The following is a 12716-nucleotide window of genomic DNA, read 5'->3' as shown; positions in this document are numbered from 1 at the left end:
GTTTTCTTTCAGTGGGCCACAGTTACATTTCATCTTCCTCATCATGTGTTGAAGTCCATTGCCAGTGCCATTGTGAATGAACTTAAGAAAATAAATCAAAATGTTGCTGCCTTACCTGTGGCTTCCTCAGTGATGGACAGATTGTCTTACCTCTTACCTAGCGCACGTCCAGAACTTGGGGTGGGGCCAGGCCGTTCTGTGGACAGGTATGAACTTGCTTATAAAGAGATGTGATGGTAACACTGAATTGATTAGTGTTTTGATTAACAAAGAATAACTGTAAATTTGATTATTATTTAAAAAAATTTCAAAATATTTTTGAAAATCACTCAGATTTTTATTTCAATCAAAAAACTGAAATGAAGTAAACTACTCCTTGAATTGCTATTGTTAAACAATTTCTTTTGGTGCCTGGAAAGTGTTTAAGAGGATGATGAAGCTATTTTTTTTAAATTCTAGTTTTGTAATTGCTTAGTAAATATTTGAGTTGTTAATATTATAATTACTCAATATGTAATATATATTATATATAATTATTCAATATATAAGAATTATTTTGCCTTGATGAATTTTGTGACCTTTGGCATAAATTTTGGTAAATTAAAAGACCATCCCAGAATTTGAATATAAGAGCCATATATTATTTCTTACTTAAAAAATGGACAGAGTTAAGGGACGTCCCTGGTGGTCTAGGGGCTGTGACTCCCAGCTCCCCCTGCAAGGGGCCTGGGCTTGATCCCTTTTCAGGGGGAACTAGACCTCACAAGCCACAGCTAAGAGTTTGCTTGCCACAACTAAAGACCCCGCCTGCCGCAATGAAGACCCAGTGCAGCCAAATAGATAAATATTCTTAAAGAATGGGCAGAGCTAAAAAAGCACTCAAGGGCAATTTTGTGGGCTGTTTGTCTGTTTTGTTTTTCTAGGGCAGTTTCGAATTAAGGTTTTTATGCCACCTGCCCTGGATTTAAAGTGTGTAAAAAAGTCATACCTCAATCATTGTTTTCTTCAATAGAGATTTCTTGGAGTTCTGCTTTATAGAAAACTAAAAGTCAGTAGTGCATTCATTGAAAAATTTAAATGATTTTTATTTGAGAAAATATTTATCAGTACTGAACTTTAGAAACGTTTTGCTGAGTTACTACATTTAGTGATTTTGTTAAGTTCACATTTGCCTTCCCATGTAGCATTTTACATTTTCACTTTTTCATTGAATGTGAATTTAACTGCTTATATTCTTTTCTGAGGTACATTTATAAAGAGTACGTGCCGATGTAGCAAAAATACTAGTGAGTAAGTTAACCTTTAACTTCTGTTATCTTAGTATAGCTTTTTCTTTTTTTTTTAATTGGCTGTGCCACGCGGCTTGTGGGATCCTAGTTCTCCAACCAGGGCTCTCACCAGCTAAAATGTGGAGCTAAAATGTGGAGTTCCAGCCGCTGGACCACCAGGGAATTCCCATATTCTCTTATATTAGTTTGCAGTATTTTTTAGTTTATCCTTTTGTAAAGCGAAACTACTTAATCAGTTACTCTTTTTTTGTTAAATGTTTTTTTTTATTATGTACGTAACTTCTATTGGTTGTTAACATTTGGGAGGTATTTTTATACTCCATAGTAACCCTGCTGTCTCTAACTTTTGGGCAAAATGTAGAGACTGTCCTTTTTAATCTTAACTGTCATGTAATATGTCTTTGGCTATCATTAAAATAGTCTTTGCAATATGTCTGGAGAAGAGGAAAAAAGGAAGGATATGTACTTAGAATCAGTGTTTCTTGTCTGAAAGCCCTGCCTATCTTTAAATGATAATTTCAGAGCTATTTTCTTTGCAATCAGTAGGAGACTTTCTAAAGAAATCAGTGTAAGCTGTGGTGAATGGTTTGTTTTAGAAAATGCATTCTTTAGATGGGATTTTCAGTGTTTCTGGAGGTGTTAAAATATCTCAAAATACTAATTTTGATGTAGTCTCTGGTTTTTATTTCATTAAATATGATTCTAGGAACCCTTATGAAAATCTTGTTGAACTGTGAGGTCTGTTGGAGGTTTAGGTAAGGGTCTATTGGATGCTATTGCTATTTTTGTTTGGTAGTATAACTTAAGTGGACAGATTTTCTGTTCTGAAAACATGAAGATGACTGTAGCCTGATCAAACAATTATTTTTTCTTTTCCAAATCTGGACACAACTATGAGTTAAACCTAAATCTCATTAGCAATATTATAGAAAACCATGTACTAATTTAAGGGAAGAATTTAAAGAAAAGTATTTTTCTTGTCTCATTGTGATGAATTTTACCGTTTTCTTTTATTGAATTAGTTTCTTTTCTGTGTTAGGAAGAGGAACTTTGCATACTGGTCCTTTCTTATTTGAAGCTGTGTGGACTTTTTCTAATTTCGATAGTCTCTTTTAAAAAGATATTCTGGTATTGTTGTTGCAGGTTCAGTCTCAATGAGCTAATTATTTTAATGAAAACATGTGAAGATTTCCTTTTTTTTATAATCCCCTGAAAAGTACAGATTTCCTGGAAAAGGATTTCTCTCGAGAAAGAACATATAAATTGCTTTCTACCCAAAAAAGACTTAAACTAGAATATACTTTTTCAATATGATTGGGGTAAAACTACTGTTCCTTTGGCTGTGATTTTATCCATTTATGCATACTTGTCACTTGATGAAAGCATAGGGTTCTGTGCTTCTACATTTTCAGATTCTCTGCTCTTTGATCGCTATTACGCAACATTGGTTAATTTAATCTACCCATGGAATTATCTGTTGTAGCCATCTTATGTTTCTTTTTCCCTCTTCTGTTCGTGGGAAATTCCTAAAACTTATTATTTAAAATTTATAATACAAATTTGAACTTGGTCATTAAACATTCCCAGTTTTTGTTGATAATCCAGTACGCTTTTTTCTTCAGTGGTGAGTAATAGTGTCACTGTAATTTGATGCCTAACTTTGGTTACATAAAGTATGTTTACTTTTAGATCATTGATGTATAGTGAAGCTAACAGACGGGAGACGTTTACCTCATGGCCTCATGTAGGGTATAGGTGGGCACAGCCAGATCCCATGGCTCAAGCTGGATTTTATCATCAGGTAAATAAGGCTGTTGAAAAATGTTTTTCCATATGACTTTGTAACCTTTAGTGAGACTGTCAACATTTAATACTTTTTCAACATGGCTCTGTGCTTGTGTGTCTGTAATGTGAGTTTTGTTCTTACACCTTTCTTTGATCATAGTACTCACTGGCTATTCCCTATATCACATACTGTGTATGAAAGGTGAAAAGGTTAAAAAAAAAACAACAACTGAGTTAATGCCTTATAACTATTTTCTTGCAGATTACATATTAATATATATTATATTTAATCTGTTTTTATATGTAATCATCAGCAGACAGGCAGTATTTTCCAGATTTGTGTCTCGAGAAGTGTTCTCTCTAGGTGTGTGTTTTTCAGTTTTGACTTACTCATTCATGACAGAGGAGTATGTCTATTAAGATAGTGTGATAAAAGCAGTAACGGCAGTTACTCTTGAAATTTTAACTTTATTGGGATACAAATCACCCATGTGTTAGACAGCTGTGGGGGCAGCAGTGCAGGTAGTACAGTGAGTTGAATACATATGTATTGAAGAATTGATTAAGAAATGTAGAAAGAGAAATAGGGGAAAGAGTCATAATTTTATGTAGGAAAAGAGGAGGGTGTACAGTGTAAGGATGAGTGTGAGAAAAAGACATGAGAATGGGATGTTATAGAAAACCTCACAGAGCCAGGTAAGTAGAGCAAGTTAAGAAAAATGAGTTTAGATTGGCATAATAAACACAATTAAAGGAAACTTCAACTGAGTAATGTTGACTGGCTCACCAGTGCTTTGCCATTGCCAAAAAAACTAAGAAATTAATAATTACATGTCAGTTTGCATAAGACATGATTATTTAATTTTGGAACTAAATTAAACTTTGGATACACTGAAGTTATTGTCATAAAGAACATTAAGAATAATTATTCCTTCATTATCTTGAAGTGCTCTTGGAGTATCTTAAACTAAGATTATATCAGAAAACCAAGATATTTGAAGATTTGATTGAAAGTCCATCGGATTTCCAGTTAAAGATAGATTTGTTTGGAGACCGGCTAGTATTAGAATTATTGAAATTATTTCCCTAAATTAAGGATTGAATAAGGACTGTTTTTCCTAATAATTTATCTTCCTTATTTTTTGGTATTGTTTCATATAACAGCCTCTGTTAATATTTTTTCCGTTGAGCTGTTGCTCATTGATTCCATTTTTTTCAAAGAGATCAAATCATAGGTTTTCTAGAATCTTCCACCTGTATTAGGGGCTGATTAGTTTCAGTCTTCTAAAAAATATATTTACACTAAGTAGAGTAAGTACTCAAAAATATTTTTAGTTTTCAAAGGTATATTTCAGTTCAGGTTTTGATTTATATATATATATATATATATATATATATATATATGTATGTGTGTGTGTATGTGTATGTGTATCATCTTGTCCTAAGTGTCTTACTTAAGGAATGTTACATGAATTATGTTCACTTCATTTTTTATTAGACATAAAAATTATGTTTATCCTTGCTTATATAGTAGCATAGAATTCAGTTTTTAAAAATAAATCTGTTAGACTATTTCCTCTTGTATACGTAACAATGTTTAAAATACTTTAGTAGTACAATTACAAGATGCTGGACCAGAGATTGAGGCTGTGTATCTCCATGTTTGATTCAGTGGTTGTTTGCTGATGAAACAGAATTTTTCAAACAAAGCAGCAAATATATAAACATTTGGGGATTAAAAGTATATTGCTGAAGCCTAACATTAATAGTATAGGCTAATTTTCTTTTCCTCAATATGGAATTTTACCTAAAATTATGAACTTATTTAGAAGAATTTTTATTAAGCTATTTTAATATTGATGAACCTTTTCTGTTTTCCTTACAAATTTGCAGCCTGCCTCATCTGGAGATGATAGAGCCATGTGTTTTACTTGTAGTGTATGTCTCGTTTGTTGGGAACCTACTGATGAACCTTGGTGAGTCTTGATTTTTCTGAACATGATAGGCTAAGTTCTATGAATGTGCTTCTATATTTTATTTTTCTGATCTGTATATTAATATTCTTGCCTTTTGTCATCTCTATTTTTACCTCTGTTCTAAGAGAATGAGGTAATGCTGTCTGTGCTCTGTCATATCCCTTGGCATACAGGATCTCTGAGGTCTTTGATTTCCCAAGGTCTGTACATGTTAGAAGTGCCAAAAATTGGAAGTATACTCTGACTGAAAACTAGAAGGCTATGACAAAATAAATTTTAAAAGCATGATTAAATTCAGCAGTTCAGCCTGTTCTTTTGTGAGCAGCTTATCACTAGGGAGTCCATGGAAGGAGGGCCTTAATGATTTACATTTCTAATTTTAAAGTAATTCTAAGGAGTCTGTTCTGGTGTGTAAAATTTGAGAACTTGGTTAAACATTAGGGATCATGTATTGGAACCTCACTTTTACATAACTACCCTGAGGCCCTACTAATAGAAATAGTAATAATAGCAAACATTTGTATAATGCGATTTATCAGGTACCGTCTTATGCACAACACGAATGGTCACTGTAGTGAAAAACTGGGAAATCTTACACGCATTTTGGGAGGTGACTAGATAAATAAAATATATTCATATAATTGACTGATCCAGCAGTTTAAGGAATAAACAGTTCTCTATTAGTCATCATCAGTACATTATTATATCAGGAAAGCTGTTGTAGAATGAACCATATAATAAGCTGTTTATTTAAAGTAAACAAAACTGTTTATTCTGTATGTATATGCTGCTGCTAAGTCACTTCAGTCGTGTCCGACTCTGTGCGACCCCATAGACGGCAGCCTACCAGGCTCCCCCGTCCCTGGGATTCTCCAGGCAAGAACACTGGAGTGGGTTGCCATTTCCTTCTCCAATGCATGAAAGTGAAAAGTGAAAGTGAAGTCGCTCAGTCGTGTCCGACTCTTAGCGACGCTATGGACTGCAGCCTACCAGGCTCCTCTGTCCATGGGATTTTCCAGGCAAGAGTACTGGAGTGGGGTGCCATTGCCTTCTCCACTGTATGTATATATATGGGTATAAATTTATAAAAGTATTTTAGGAGAGTAATCATGGCTATCTGGATATGGGATCAGAGATTACTGGGGTTGGATATTAGGCCTGAAGTGTGTCTTTTGGTGTATTTTATATAGTCAAATGTCACTTATTTAAATAACATTTTAATTAAAAAGTTAAAACTCAGATAAAGTTAAAAAGAGAAAAAATAAGGTTTAGCCATGACAGAATCCATTTCAAACATCATGTGCCTGGAGATGCCATGTGAAAGCATTTATGTAAGACACCTTGTTGTATTACAAATTGTCCAGGATTTATATATGGATGTAGGTAAGTTGTAGGTGCAGTGTTGTTAAAGTGAGTGGTTAATATGTTACAGTGATCTCAGTAAAGTGGAAATTTTTGGTATTTGAGTCTTTAATTAAAGAATGTTGTTGTTCAGTTGCTGTCATGTCCGTCTCTTTGTGACCCCGTGAACTTTAGCACACTAAGCTTCTGTGTCCTCCACTATTTCCGTGAGGTTGCTCAAATTCATGTTCATTGAGTCGGTGATGCTATCTAACCGTCTTATCATCTGCTACCCCCTTCCTTTGCCTTCAGTCTTTCCCAGCATCAAGGTCTTTTCCAGTGAGTCGGCTCTTTGTATCAGGTGGCCAGAGTACTGGAGCTTCAGCTTCACCAACAGTCCTTCGAGTGAATATTCAGGGTTAAATTATTTGTTTTTTTTTTTTTTTTTTTTTTTAAGAAAAAATATCATAGAGTTCTCTTTTAGTATTACAGACTTAACAGCTTAGTTGCTCAGTAAACTTTCCCTTCTTTAATTTGTGTAAAGGTCTGAACACGAGAGACATTCCCCAAACTGCCCGTTTGTGAAAGGTGAGCATACACAGAATGTACCATTGTCGGTCACTCTTGCAACAAGTCCTGCACAGTTTCCTTGCACGGATGGAACTGACCGAATATCTTGCTTTGGGTCCGGGAGCTGCCCTCACTTTTTAGCTGCTGCAACAAAACGAGGAAAGATTTGTATATGGGATGTTTCCAAACTTATGAAGGTATGTTTTAATTTTGAAGGAACAAATCAGTAACTGAAAAAATATCAGTTGTAAATTTAGGCTTTTCATTTATTTGTTTAGGTGCACTTAAAGTTTGAGATTAATGCGTACGATCCAGCAATTGTACAACAGCTTATTCTGTCGGGAGAACCAAACTCGGCAGTTGAATCCAGGAGACCAACTTTGGCATGGCTGGAAGACTCCTCTAGTTGCTCAGATATACCAAAGTTGGAAGGAGATAGGTGTGTAAATTTGTTTTAATAATACTTATAGAAATTAAGTGTTTTCTCTTCCTAAATTGTATATTCTCTTAATTCTAATTAAAGAGACAGCATTTGATCAAGAGATTAGAGAGAGGGTCACTGTTTGGTTAGAAATCCAAAAGAACAGTATAATTCCTGAAATAAATTTTCATTTATCAACACCATAGTCTGTAAAACATATTTTATTTTCTGTCTCAATCCATACCAATGGAATAATCACTCCATTGAAATATAAATTCTAAATAATGAAATCCTTGGATCAGACTTGTAATTTCATCTTCTACTAAATCTTTTCATAGAGCCGTTGAATCATTTGGTTCATTTCTCCTTCTTTCATTAGCACCTAAAATATAGAAATGGTAATCAATAGTGAAATAACCTGTGGTTAGGCTATATAATCTAATTTTTATTTAAATGTATTAGTAGTCAGCAGTGAGTTGAGGTACAATAATCACTGTACAATAATCATTGCCAGTGAAAGGTTCTGGTAGACTTGTGCTGGATTCTCTTCCATTCAGCCTTTCTGGAGATTCATGATTTCTGTGGCTGTATTTGGTCTGTGCAGGGGAGAGGGAGTCAGAGAATGATCCCTTGTCACCTAGTTGTTTCCCAAGAGGCGCTGCAGTTGTAACTCTGAACTGGGTTGGATTATAGAGCAACATTTATGATGGTCCCTTGGAGGCAGAATGAAGGGTTCCATAGGCCGCTTAGCTGGTCTTAAGCAATAGCAGCTACCATTTTGTAAGATTCTGAAGGCAGTAATGTGAAATGGAGCCTGCGTAACTGTGATCAGATGTCTTGTATGGAGATCTGTCATTTCACTTGCAGGGCTTCTTGTGTTACTGATGTGTGATTGGTGTTACACCACAGTGATTTAATCATTTTACCTCACTTTGTTTGGTAGTAAAACTTTACTAATGGAGATTTTTTTCATTATTTAATGGCAAATTCACTGCATATTAAATGTCTAGTCCCTGCTGCTAATAGTTTGTGGAAATTATGGGTCTGTAAATGAATGTGGTCTGAGCTCTGGAACAGGCTGATTAAAGCATCATGGTGTTCTCAGTTATTTCAAGTCCCTGTGAGAGCTTAATGAGAAAGCAGTTGGCCCATTGTTGTCTTGAGTTTGACCATATTTGCCAGTAGAACTGAAAATGAATCCTGCTTGATCTCTGATTTTCTTAGAAATTAGTGGAAAATTATTCATAGAAGATAATGAAATTGGTATGTCCTGAACACACTGATTTTAATTAGAACTTCTGACTCAAGAGTTTTATAATTTGAGGATTAAAATTTGAATCAAGATGTAGTTTTAAGATTGTACAGATACACACACACACACCTTGGTAAAGTGTTTTACATTTTAGATAAATGTATATCCAGTATTTCTGGTGGACAGGTGTCCACACTGAGCTAGTGTGCTGGGATTGAGATATAATCCCTCTGCCTGCATTAAGAGACTTAAAATCTTTTTGGGTAGAAGATTACAAAGATTACTCTGGTGGTTGGAGGAAGCTGAAGAGGTGGATCTTCAAGCCCGTTCTCCCTGCTTCCTCTCCTCCAGGGTCAGTAGGATTTCTGTTGGATTGGTATTGGATATAATGAATCAAACCACTTCTGCCTCTGAGGCACAAGATATAGTATATATACATAAAATATATATATAAAATATACTGTTTCATTAACTTGAGAAATAATACATTAACTGAATTAAAGCTTAATCAAGAAGTTTAAAGTATTACAATGTAGCTTGCTTAGAAATTGTTTTTTGTCTATTTCTACTTAGTAGGCAACATTTGTCTTTGTTCTGAATTTATTTAAGGAAGAATATTTATTTCGGGTGTGTTTAATTTAATTAACGTATTTTTAATTTATTTGGTTGCATCGAGTCATAGTTGTGGTGTGCAGCCTGTCTGGTTGTGGGTGCAAATGGGCTTAATTGCCCAGTTCCCTGACAAGGGATTGAACCGGAGAGCCCTGCATTGGAAGGCGGATTCCTAACCACTGGATCACCAGGGAAGTCCCAAGGACACATTTAATTTTTTTTTTTTTTCGTGTGCCTTGTTTTTTTTTTTTTTTCATTTGTTTTTATTAGTTGGAGGCTAATTACTCTACAGTATTGTAGTGGTGCACTGAGATGACCCAGAGGGATGGGATGGGGAGGGAGGTGGGAGGGGGGTTCAGGGTGGGGAACACATGTACACCCATGGCTGATTCATGACACATTTAATTTTAATGAATTAATGTTTTGTCTAGATGCCTCATTTGTATGTTATGTTTTTCAAATTGGCAAAAATTTCCTGAGTTAACTCTAAAGTTGCTATATTGTTGTATATCTTAGTTATATACCAAAACTAAGATACATCTGTACTATTAGCACATATAATCTTAACTAAGCATTTTAAACTTATTCATATATTTTTTTGCATGTCTATTACTTTGCAAAAGATTTTATTTCATGTAAAAGACTTTAGTAAATTTAGTGTCTATTATGTAAGTATAGTTGACTCTTGAACAGCATGAGTTCAGTGTTGAACTGTGTGAGTCCAGCTATTTTTTAAAGTGAATACTACACAAACTGTGGTTAGTTGAATATGCAGATGCAGAACCATGGATGCAAAAGGCCAACTATTGTAAGTTATACAGATTTTCCACTGCAGGGAGGGCTGGTGCGTCTAACCTGTACGTTGTTTAATGATCAGCTATAAATGCATGCTTTGTGTAGAAATGTTGGAAAATATCTGGAAGTAAGTTGAATTGAGTCTCCATTTTCATACCACCAAGTCATGTTAACGTTTAGGTATGTAGTTTTTTTTAAATCATGTGATTAAAAGAAATTTATTGATGCATCATTACCTATCATAAGGTTCACCCTTTTAAGTGTACAATTCAGTTGTTTTACTCATGGTTTTATCACATGGCAGTAGGGGTGTTTTTCTGTCAAGAAATAATATTTTTCAAAATACTATTTTGAAAACTTTCACAATAAAGCCTTTTTTTGTGTGTGGTTTAATTAAGGCAGTTATCTGGCAACCGTGTTTAACATTCTTAGTAACTTCGGAACACCTAAATTCTGTCTTTAAAATATACTACTACTAGATTATCTTTTATCTAAGTGTAGATGGGTAATATTTGACTATTTTTCTTGATGCAGAAATCCTCAAAATCGACTGTGTTTTCTTGGTTTGGACTTCTTTATTTTGGATAAATTCCCAGTCATTAATATTTCCTCTTAAGATATATTTTTCCAAGCATCTTTATTATTTTTCTGAGACTAGCCATTTAGTATTTGAACAGCTTAAGGCTAACTTAGGAGCTTATCTTTTTCATATCCTTTTTTTAAATTTTTAAGTTATAGCACAAAATTGGTTATGGTAATTACTACCAGTTGAAAAAAACACAGAAGTTTTGTCAGAAATATCTAAGCAAATATCTCCCCACCCCAGTTTCAGACGTTACTTTAAGCATTTCTAAGGGAGATTGCCAGGTTATATTTTATATAAAATAGCATTATAAATGCCTAGTTCTTTCAGATGGATGTGCAGTGTATTGTTTCAAAAAGGGAGAATCACTTTTCCTTTCTGTGAACTGCATCTTCTAATTTTTGTGGTTTATCAAAATTTTAGAACTACTATAAATGTGCTGATTGTTCATTCAGACACAGCCTAATGTGCTGGAGTGCTCTGTAATTATATCTTTTTTTCTTGTCTGCTAACAGTGGAGACTGAGAATAAAATTGGGTGCAAAGAGAGAGGCTAGCAATTTCTTGGCTACTTGAATGAAAGCAAAAGAGCAGCTATTGTCTTATTGTCTTGACTCTTAAGTTGTAGTGGTTTTCCTACTTGTTAAGGAGTTCTTAACAGCCCCTCCCAAACAAGCAAAAAGTAAATAAATAAATAAAACCAAGAGCAAAACACAAATGGAATGTGTGTTTCTGTGAAAACACTTCTATACACACAGATTTACTCAGCTATTCTAATTGGTTTTAGGGTATAACTTTCCTGAATTCAGGAGTAGAATGCTAAGTCACTTCAGTCATGTCTGACTCTGCGACCCTCTGGACTGTAGCCCATAAGGCTCCTCTGTCCATGGGATTCTCCAGGCAAGAAGAGTGGAGTGGTTTGCCATGCCCTCCTCCAGGGGATCTTCCTGACCCAGGGGATCAAACCTGTGTCACTTCTGTTTTCTGCATTGGCAGGCAGGTTCTTTACCATTAGCGCCACCAGGGAAAGTGAAAGTGAAGTCGCTCAGTCGTGTCCAACTCTTTGTGACCCCAGGGACTGTAGCCTATCAGATTCCTCAGTCCATGGAATTTTCCAGGCAAGAGTACTGGAGTGGGTTGCTATTTCCTTCTCCAGGGGAACTTCCCGACACAGGGATTGAACCCGGCTCTCCCGCATTGCAGGCAGACACTTGACTGTCTGAGCTACCAGGGAAGCCCATCCCTAGTAATAGAGTGGTTCTTAAAATTTTACTACTGGAAACTTGTGCTTGATTTTATTAGCTGGTTTTTTTTTTTTTTTTTTTTCATTTTATTTACCCAAACTGTCTCTGTCTACACCGATTCAGTTGTTGAAATCCTACAGATTCGTCTATAAATTTTTTGAGATTACCACACTTTATTTCAGGCAAGCATTTATTTAATGTTTTAAGATGATTCACTATTAGCATAATCAGGGTTTCAGTCAACTTATATATTACATAAGCTAGTTGTGTGGTGCTTACGTTTTAGACACGAAACAATGGTTGTAACTTTATACTTTGCATTTTCATGTGTTCTTTATTTTGAAATGGAAATTTTTAATTTGTCTTTTTAAAGTGATGATTTACTGGAGGATTCAGACAGTGAAGAGCATTCCAGATCAGATTCTGTCACAGGTATGTAAAAAAATGTTAGATAATCTATTTTTATATCCTTGCATTTATATAATTTCTAGGTAGAGCTAAATATCAAATAATTCTATATTTTGAGTACAAAGTCTAAATTTTCATTAATATACAAAGAAAACTCAAATATTATGTATCAGATCTTAAATTAGTAATGTTAAGTAGTTTCATACTAAAAATTTAAATAGTGCTTATTTGCACCAAAGGAATTAAAAATGAATCTTACTAAATCTCTGTCACATAAGTCAGTGATATTAAACTCTTCCAAATATGTTCAGTTTATTTGTATACTGTATTGTGTTGTTAAATAAATGTAATGTTTAAATCACTAATTAATATTAATTAGTGATTTCTTATTCCCAAAAGAAAACCCTATGAGATATTAGGGCAAAGGGGTATAAAAGGCTT

General features: G+C 34.5%; 1 protein-coding gene across 8 annotated transcripts in view; it reads left to right on the top strand.

Moving 5' to 3' along the window:
* Window positions 1-12716, top strand: part of BIRC6 (baculoviral IAP repeat containing 6) — a 208280-nt gene that overhangs the window by 37754 nt on the left and 157810 nt on the right. For all 8 annotated transcript variants that reach the window (XR_009694811.1, XM_061155637.1, XM_061155638.1 and 5 more), the window contains exons 4-9: window positions 13-206; window positions 2979-3090; window positions 4968-5050; window positions 6936-7158; window positions 7240-7400; window positions 12241-12299. Coding sequence is in view for 7 of the 8 variants with exons in the window: in XM_061155637.1 (XP_061011620.1) it covers window positions 13-206; window positions 2979-3090; window positions 4968-5050; window positions 6936-7158; window positions 7240-7400; window positions 12241-12299 (832 nt within the window). In the remaining variant the exon portion in view is untranslated. The remainder of the gene's footprint in view (window positions 1-12; window positions 207-2978; window positions 3091-4967; window positions 5051-6935; window positions 7159-7239; window positions 7401-12240; window positions 12300-12716) is intronic.

The sequence above is a fragment of the Dama dama genome, chromosome 11 (genome assembly GCF_033118175.1).
Source record: "Dama dama isolate Ldn47 chromosome 11, ASM3311817v1, whole genome shotgun sequence".
Classification (NCBI taxonomy): Eukaryota; Metazoa; Chordata; class Mammalia; order Artiodactyla; family Cervidae; genus Dama; species Dama dama.
Note: the sequence above shows the minus strand (reverse complement) of the source record. Positions and strands in the feature narration are given on the sequence as shown.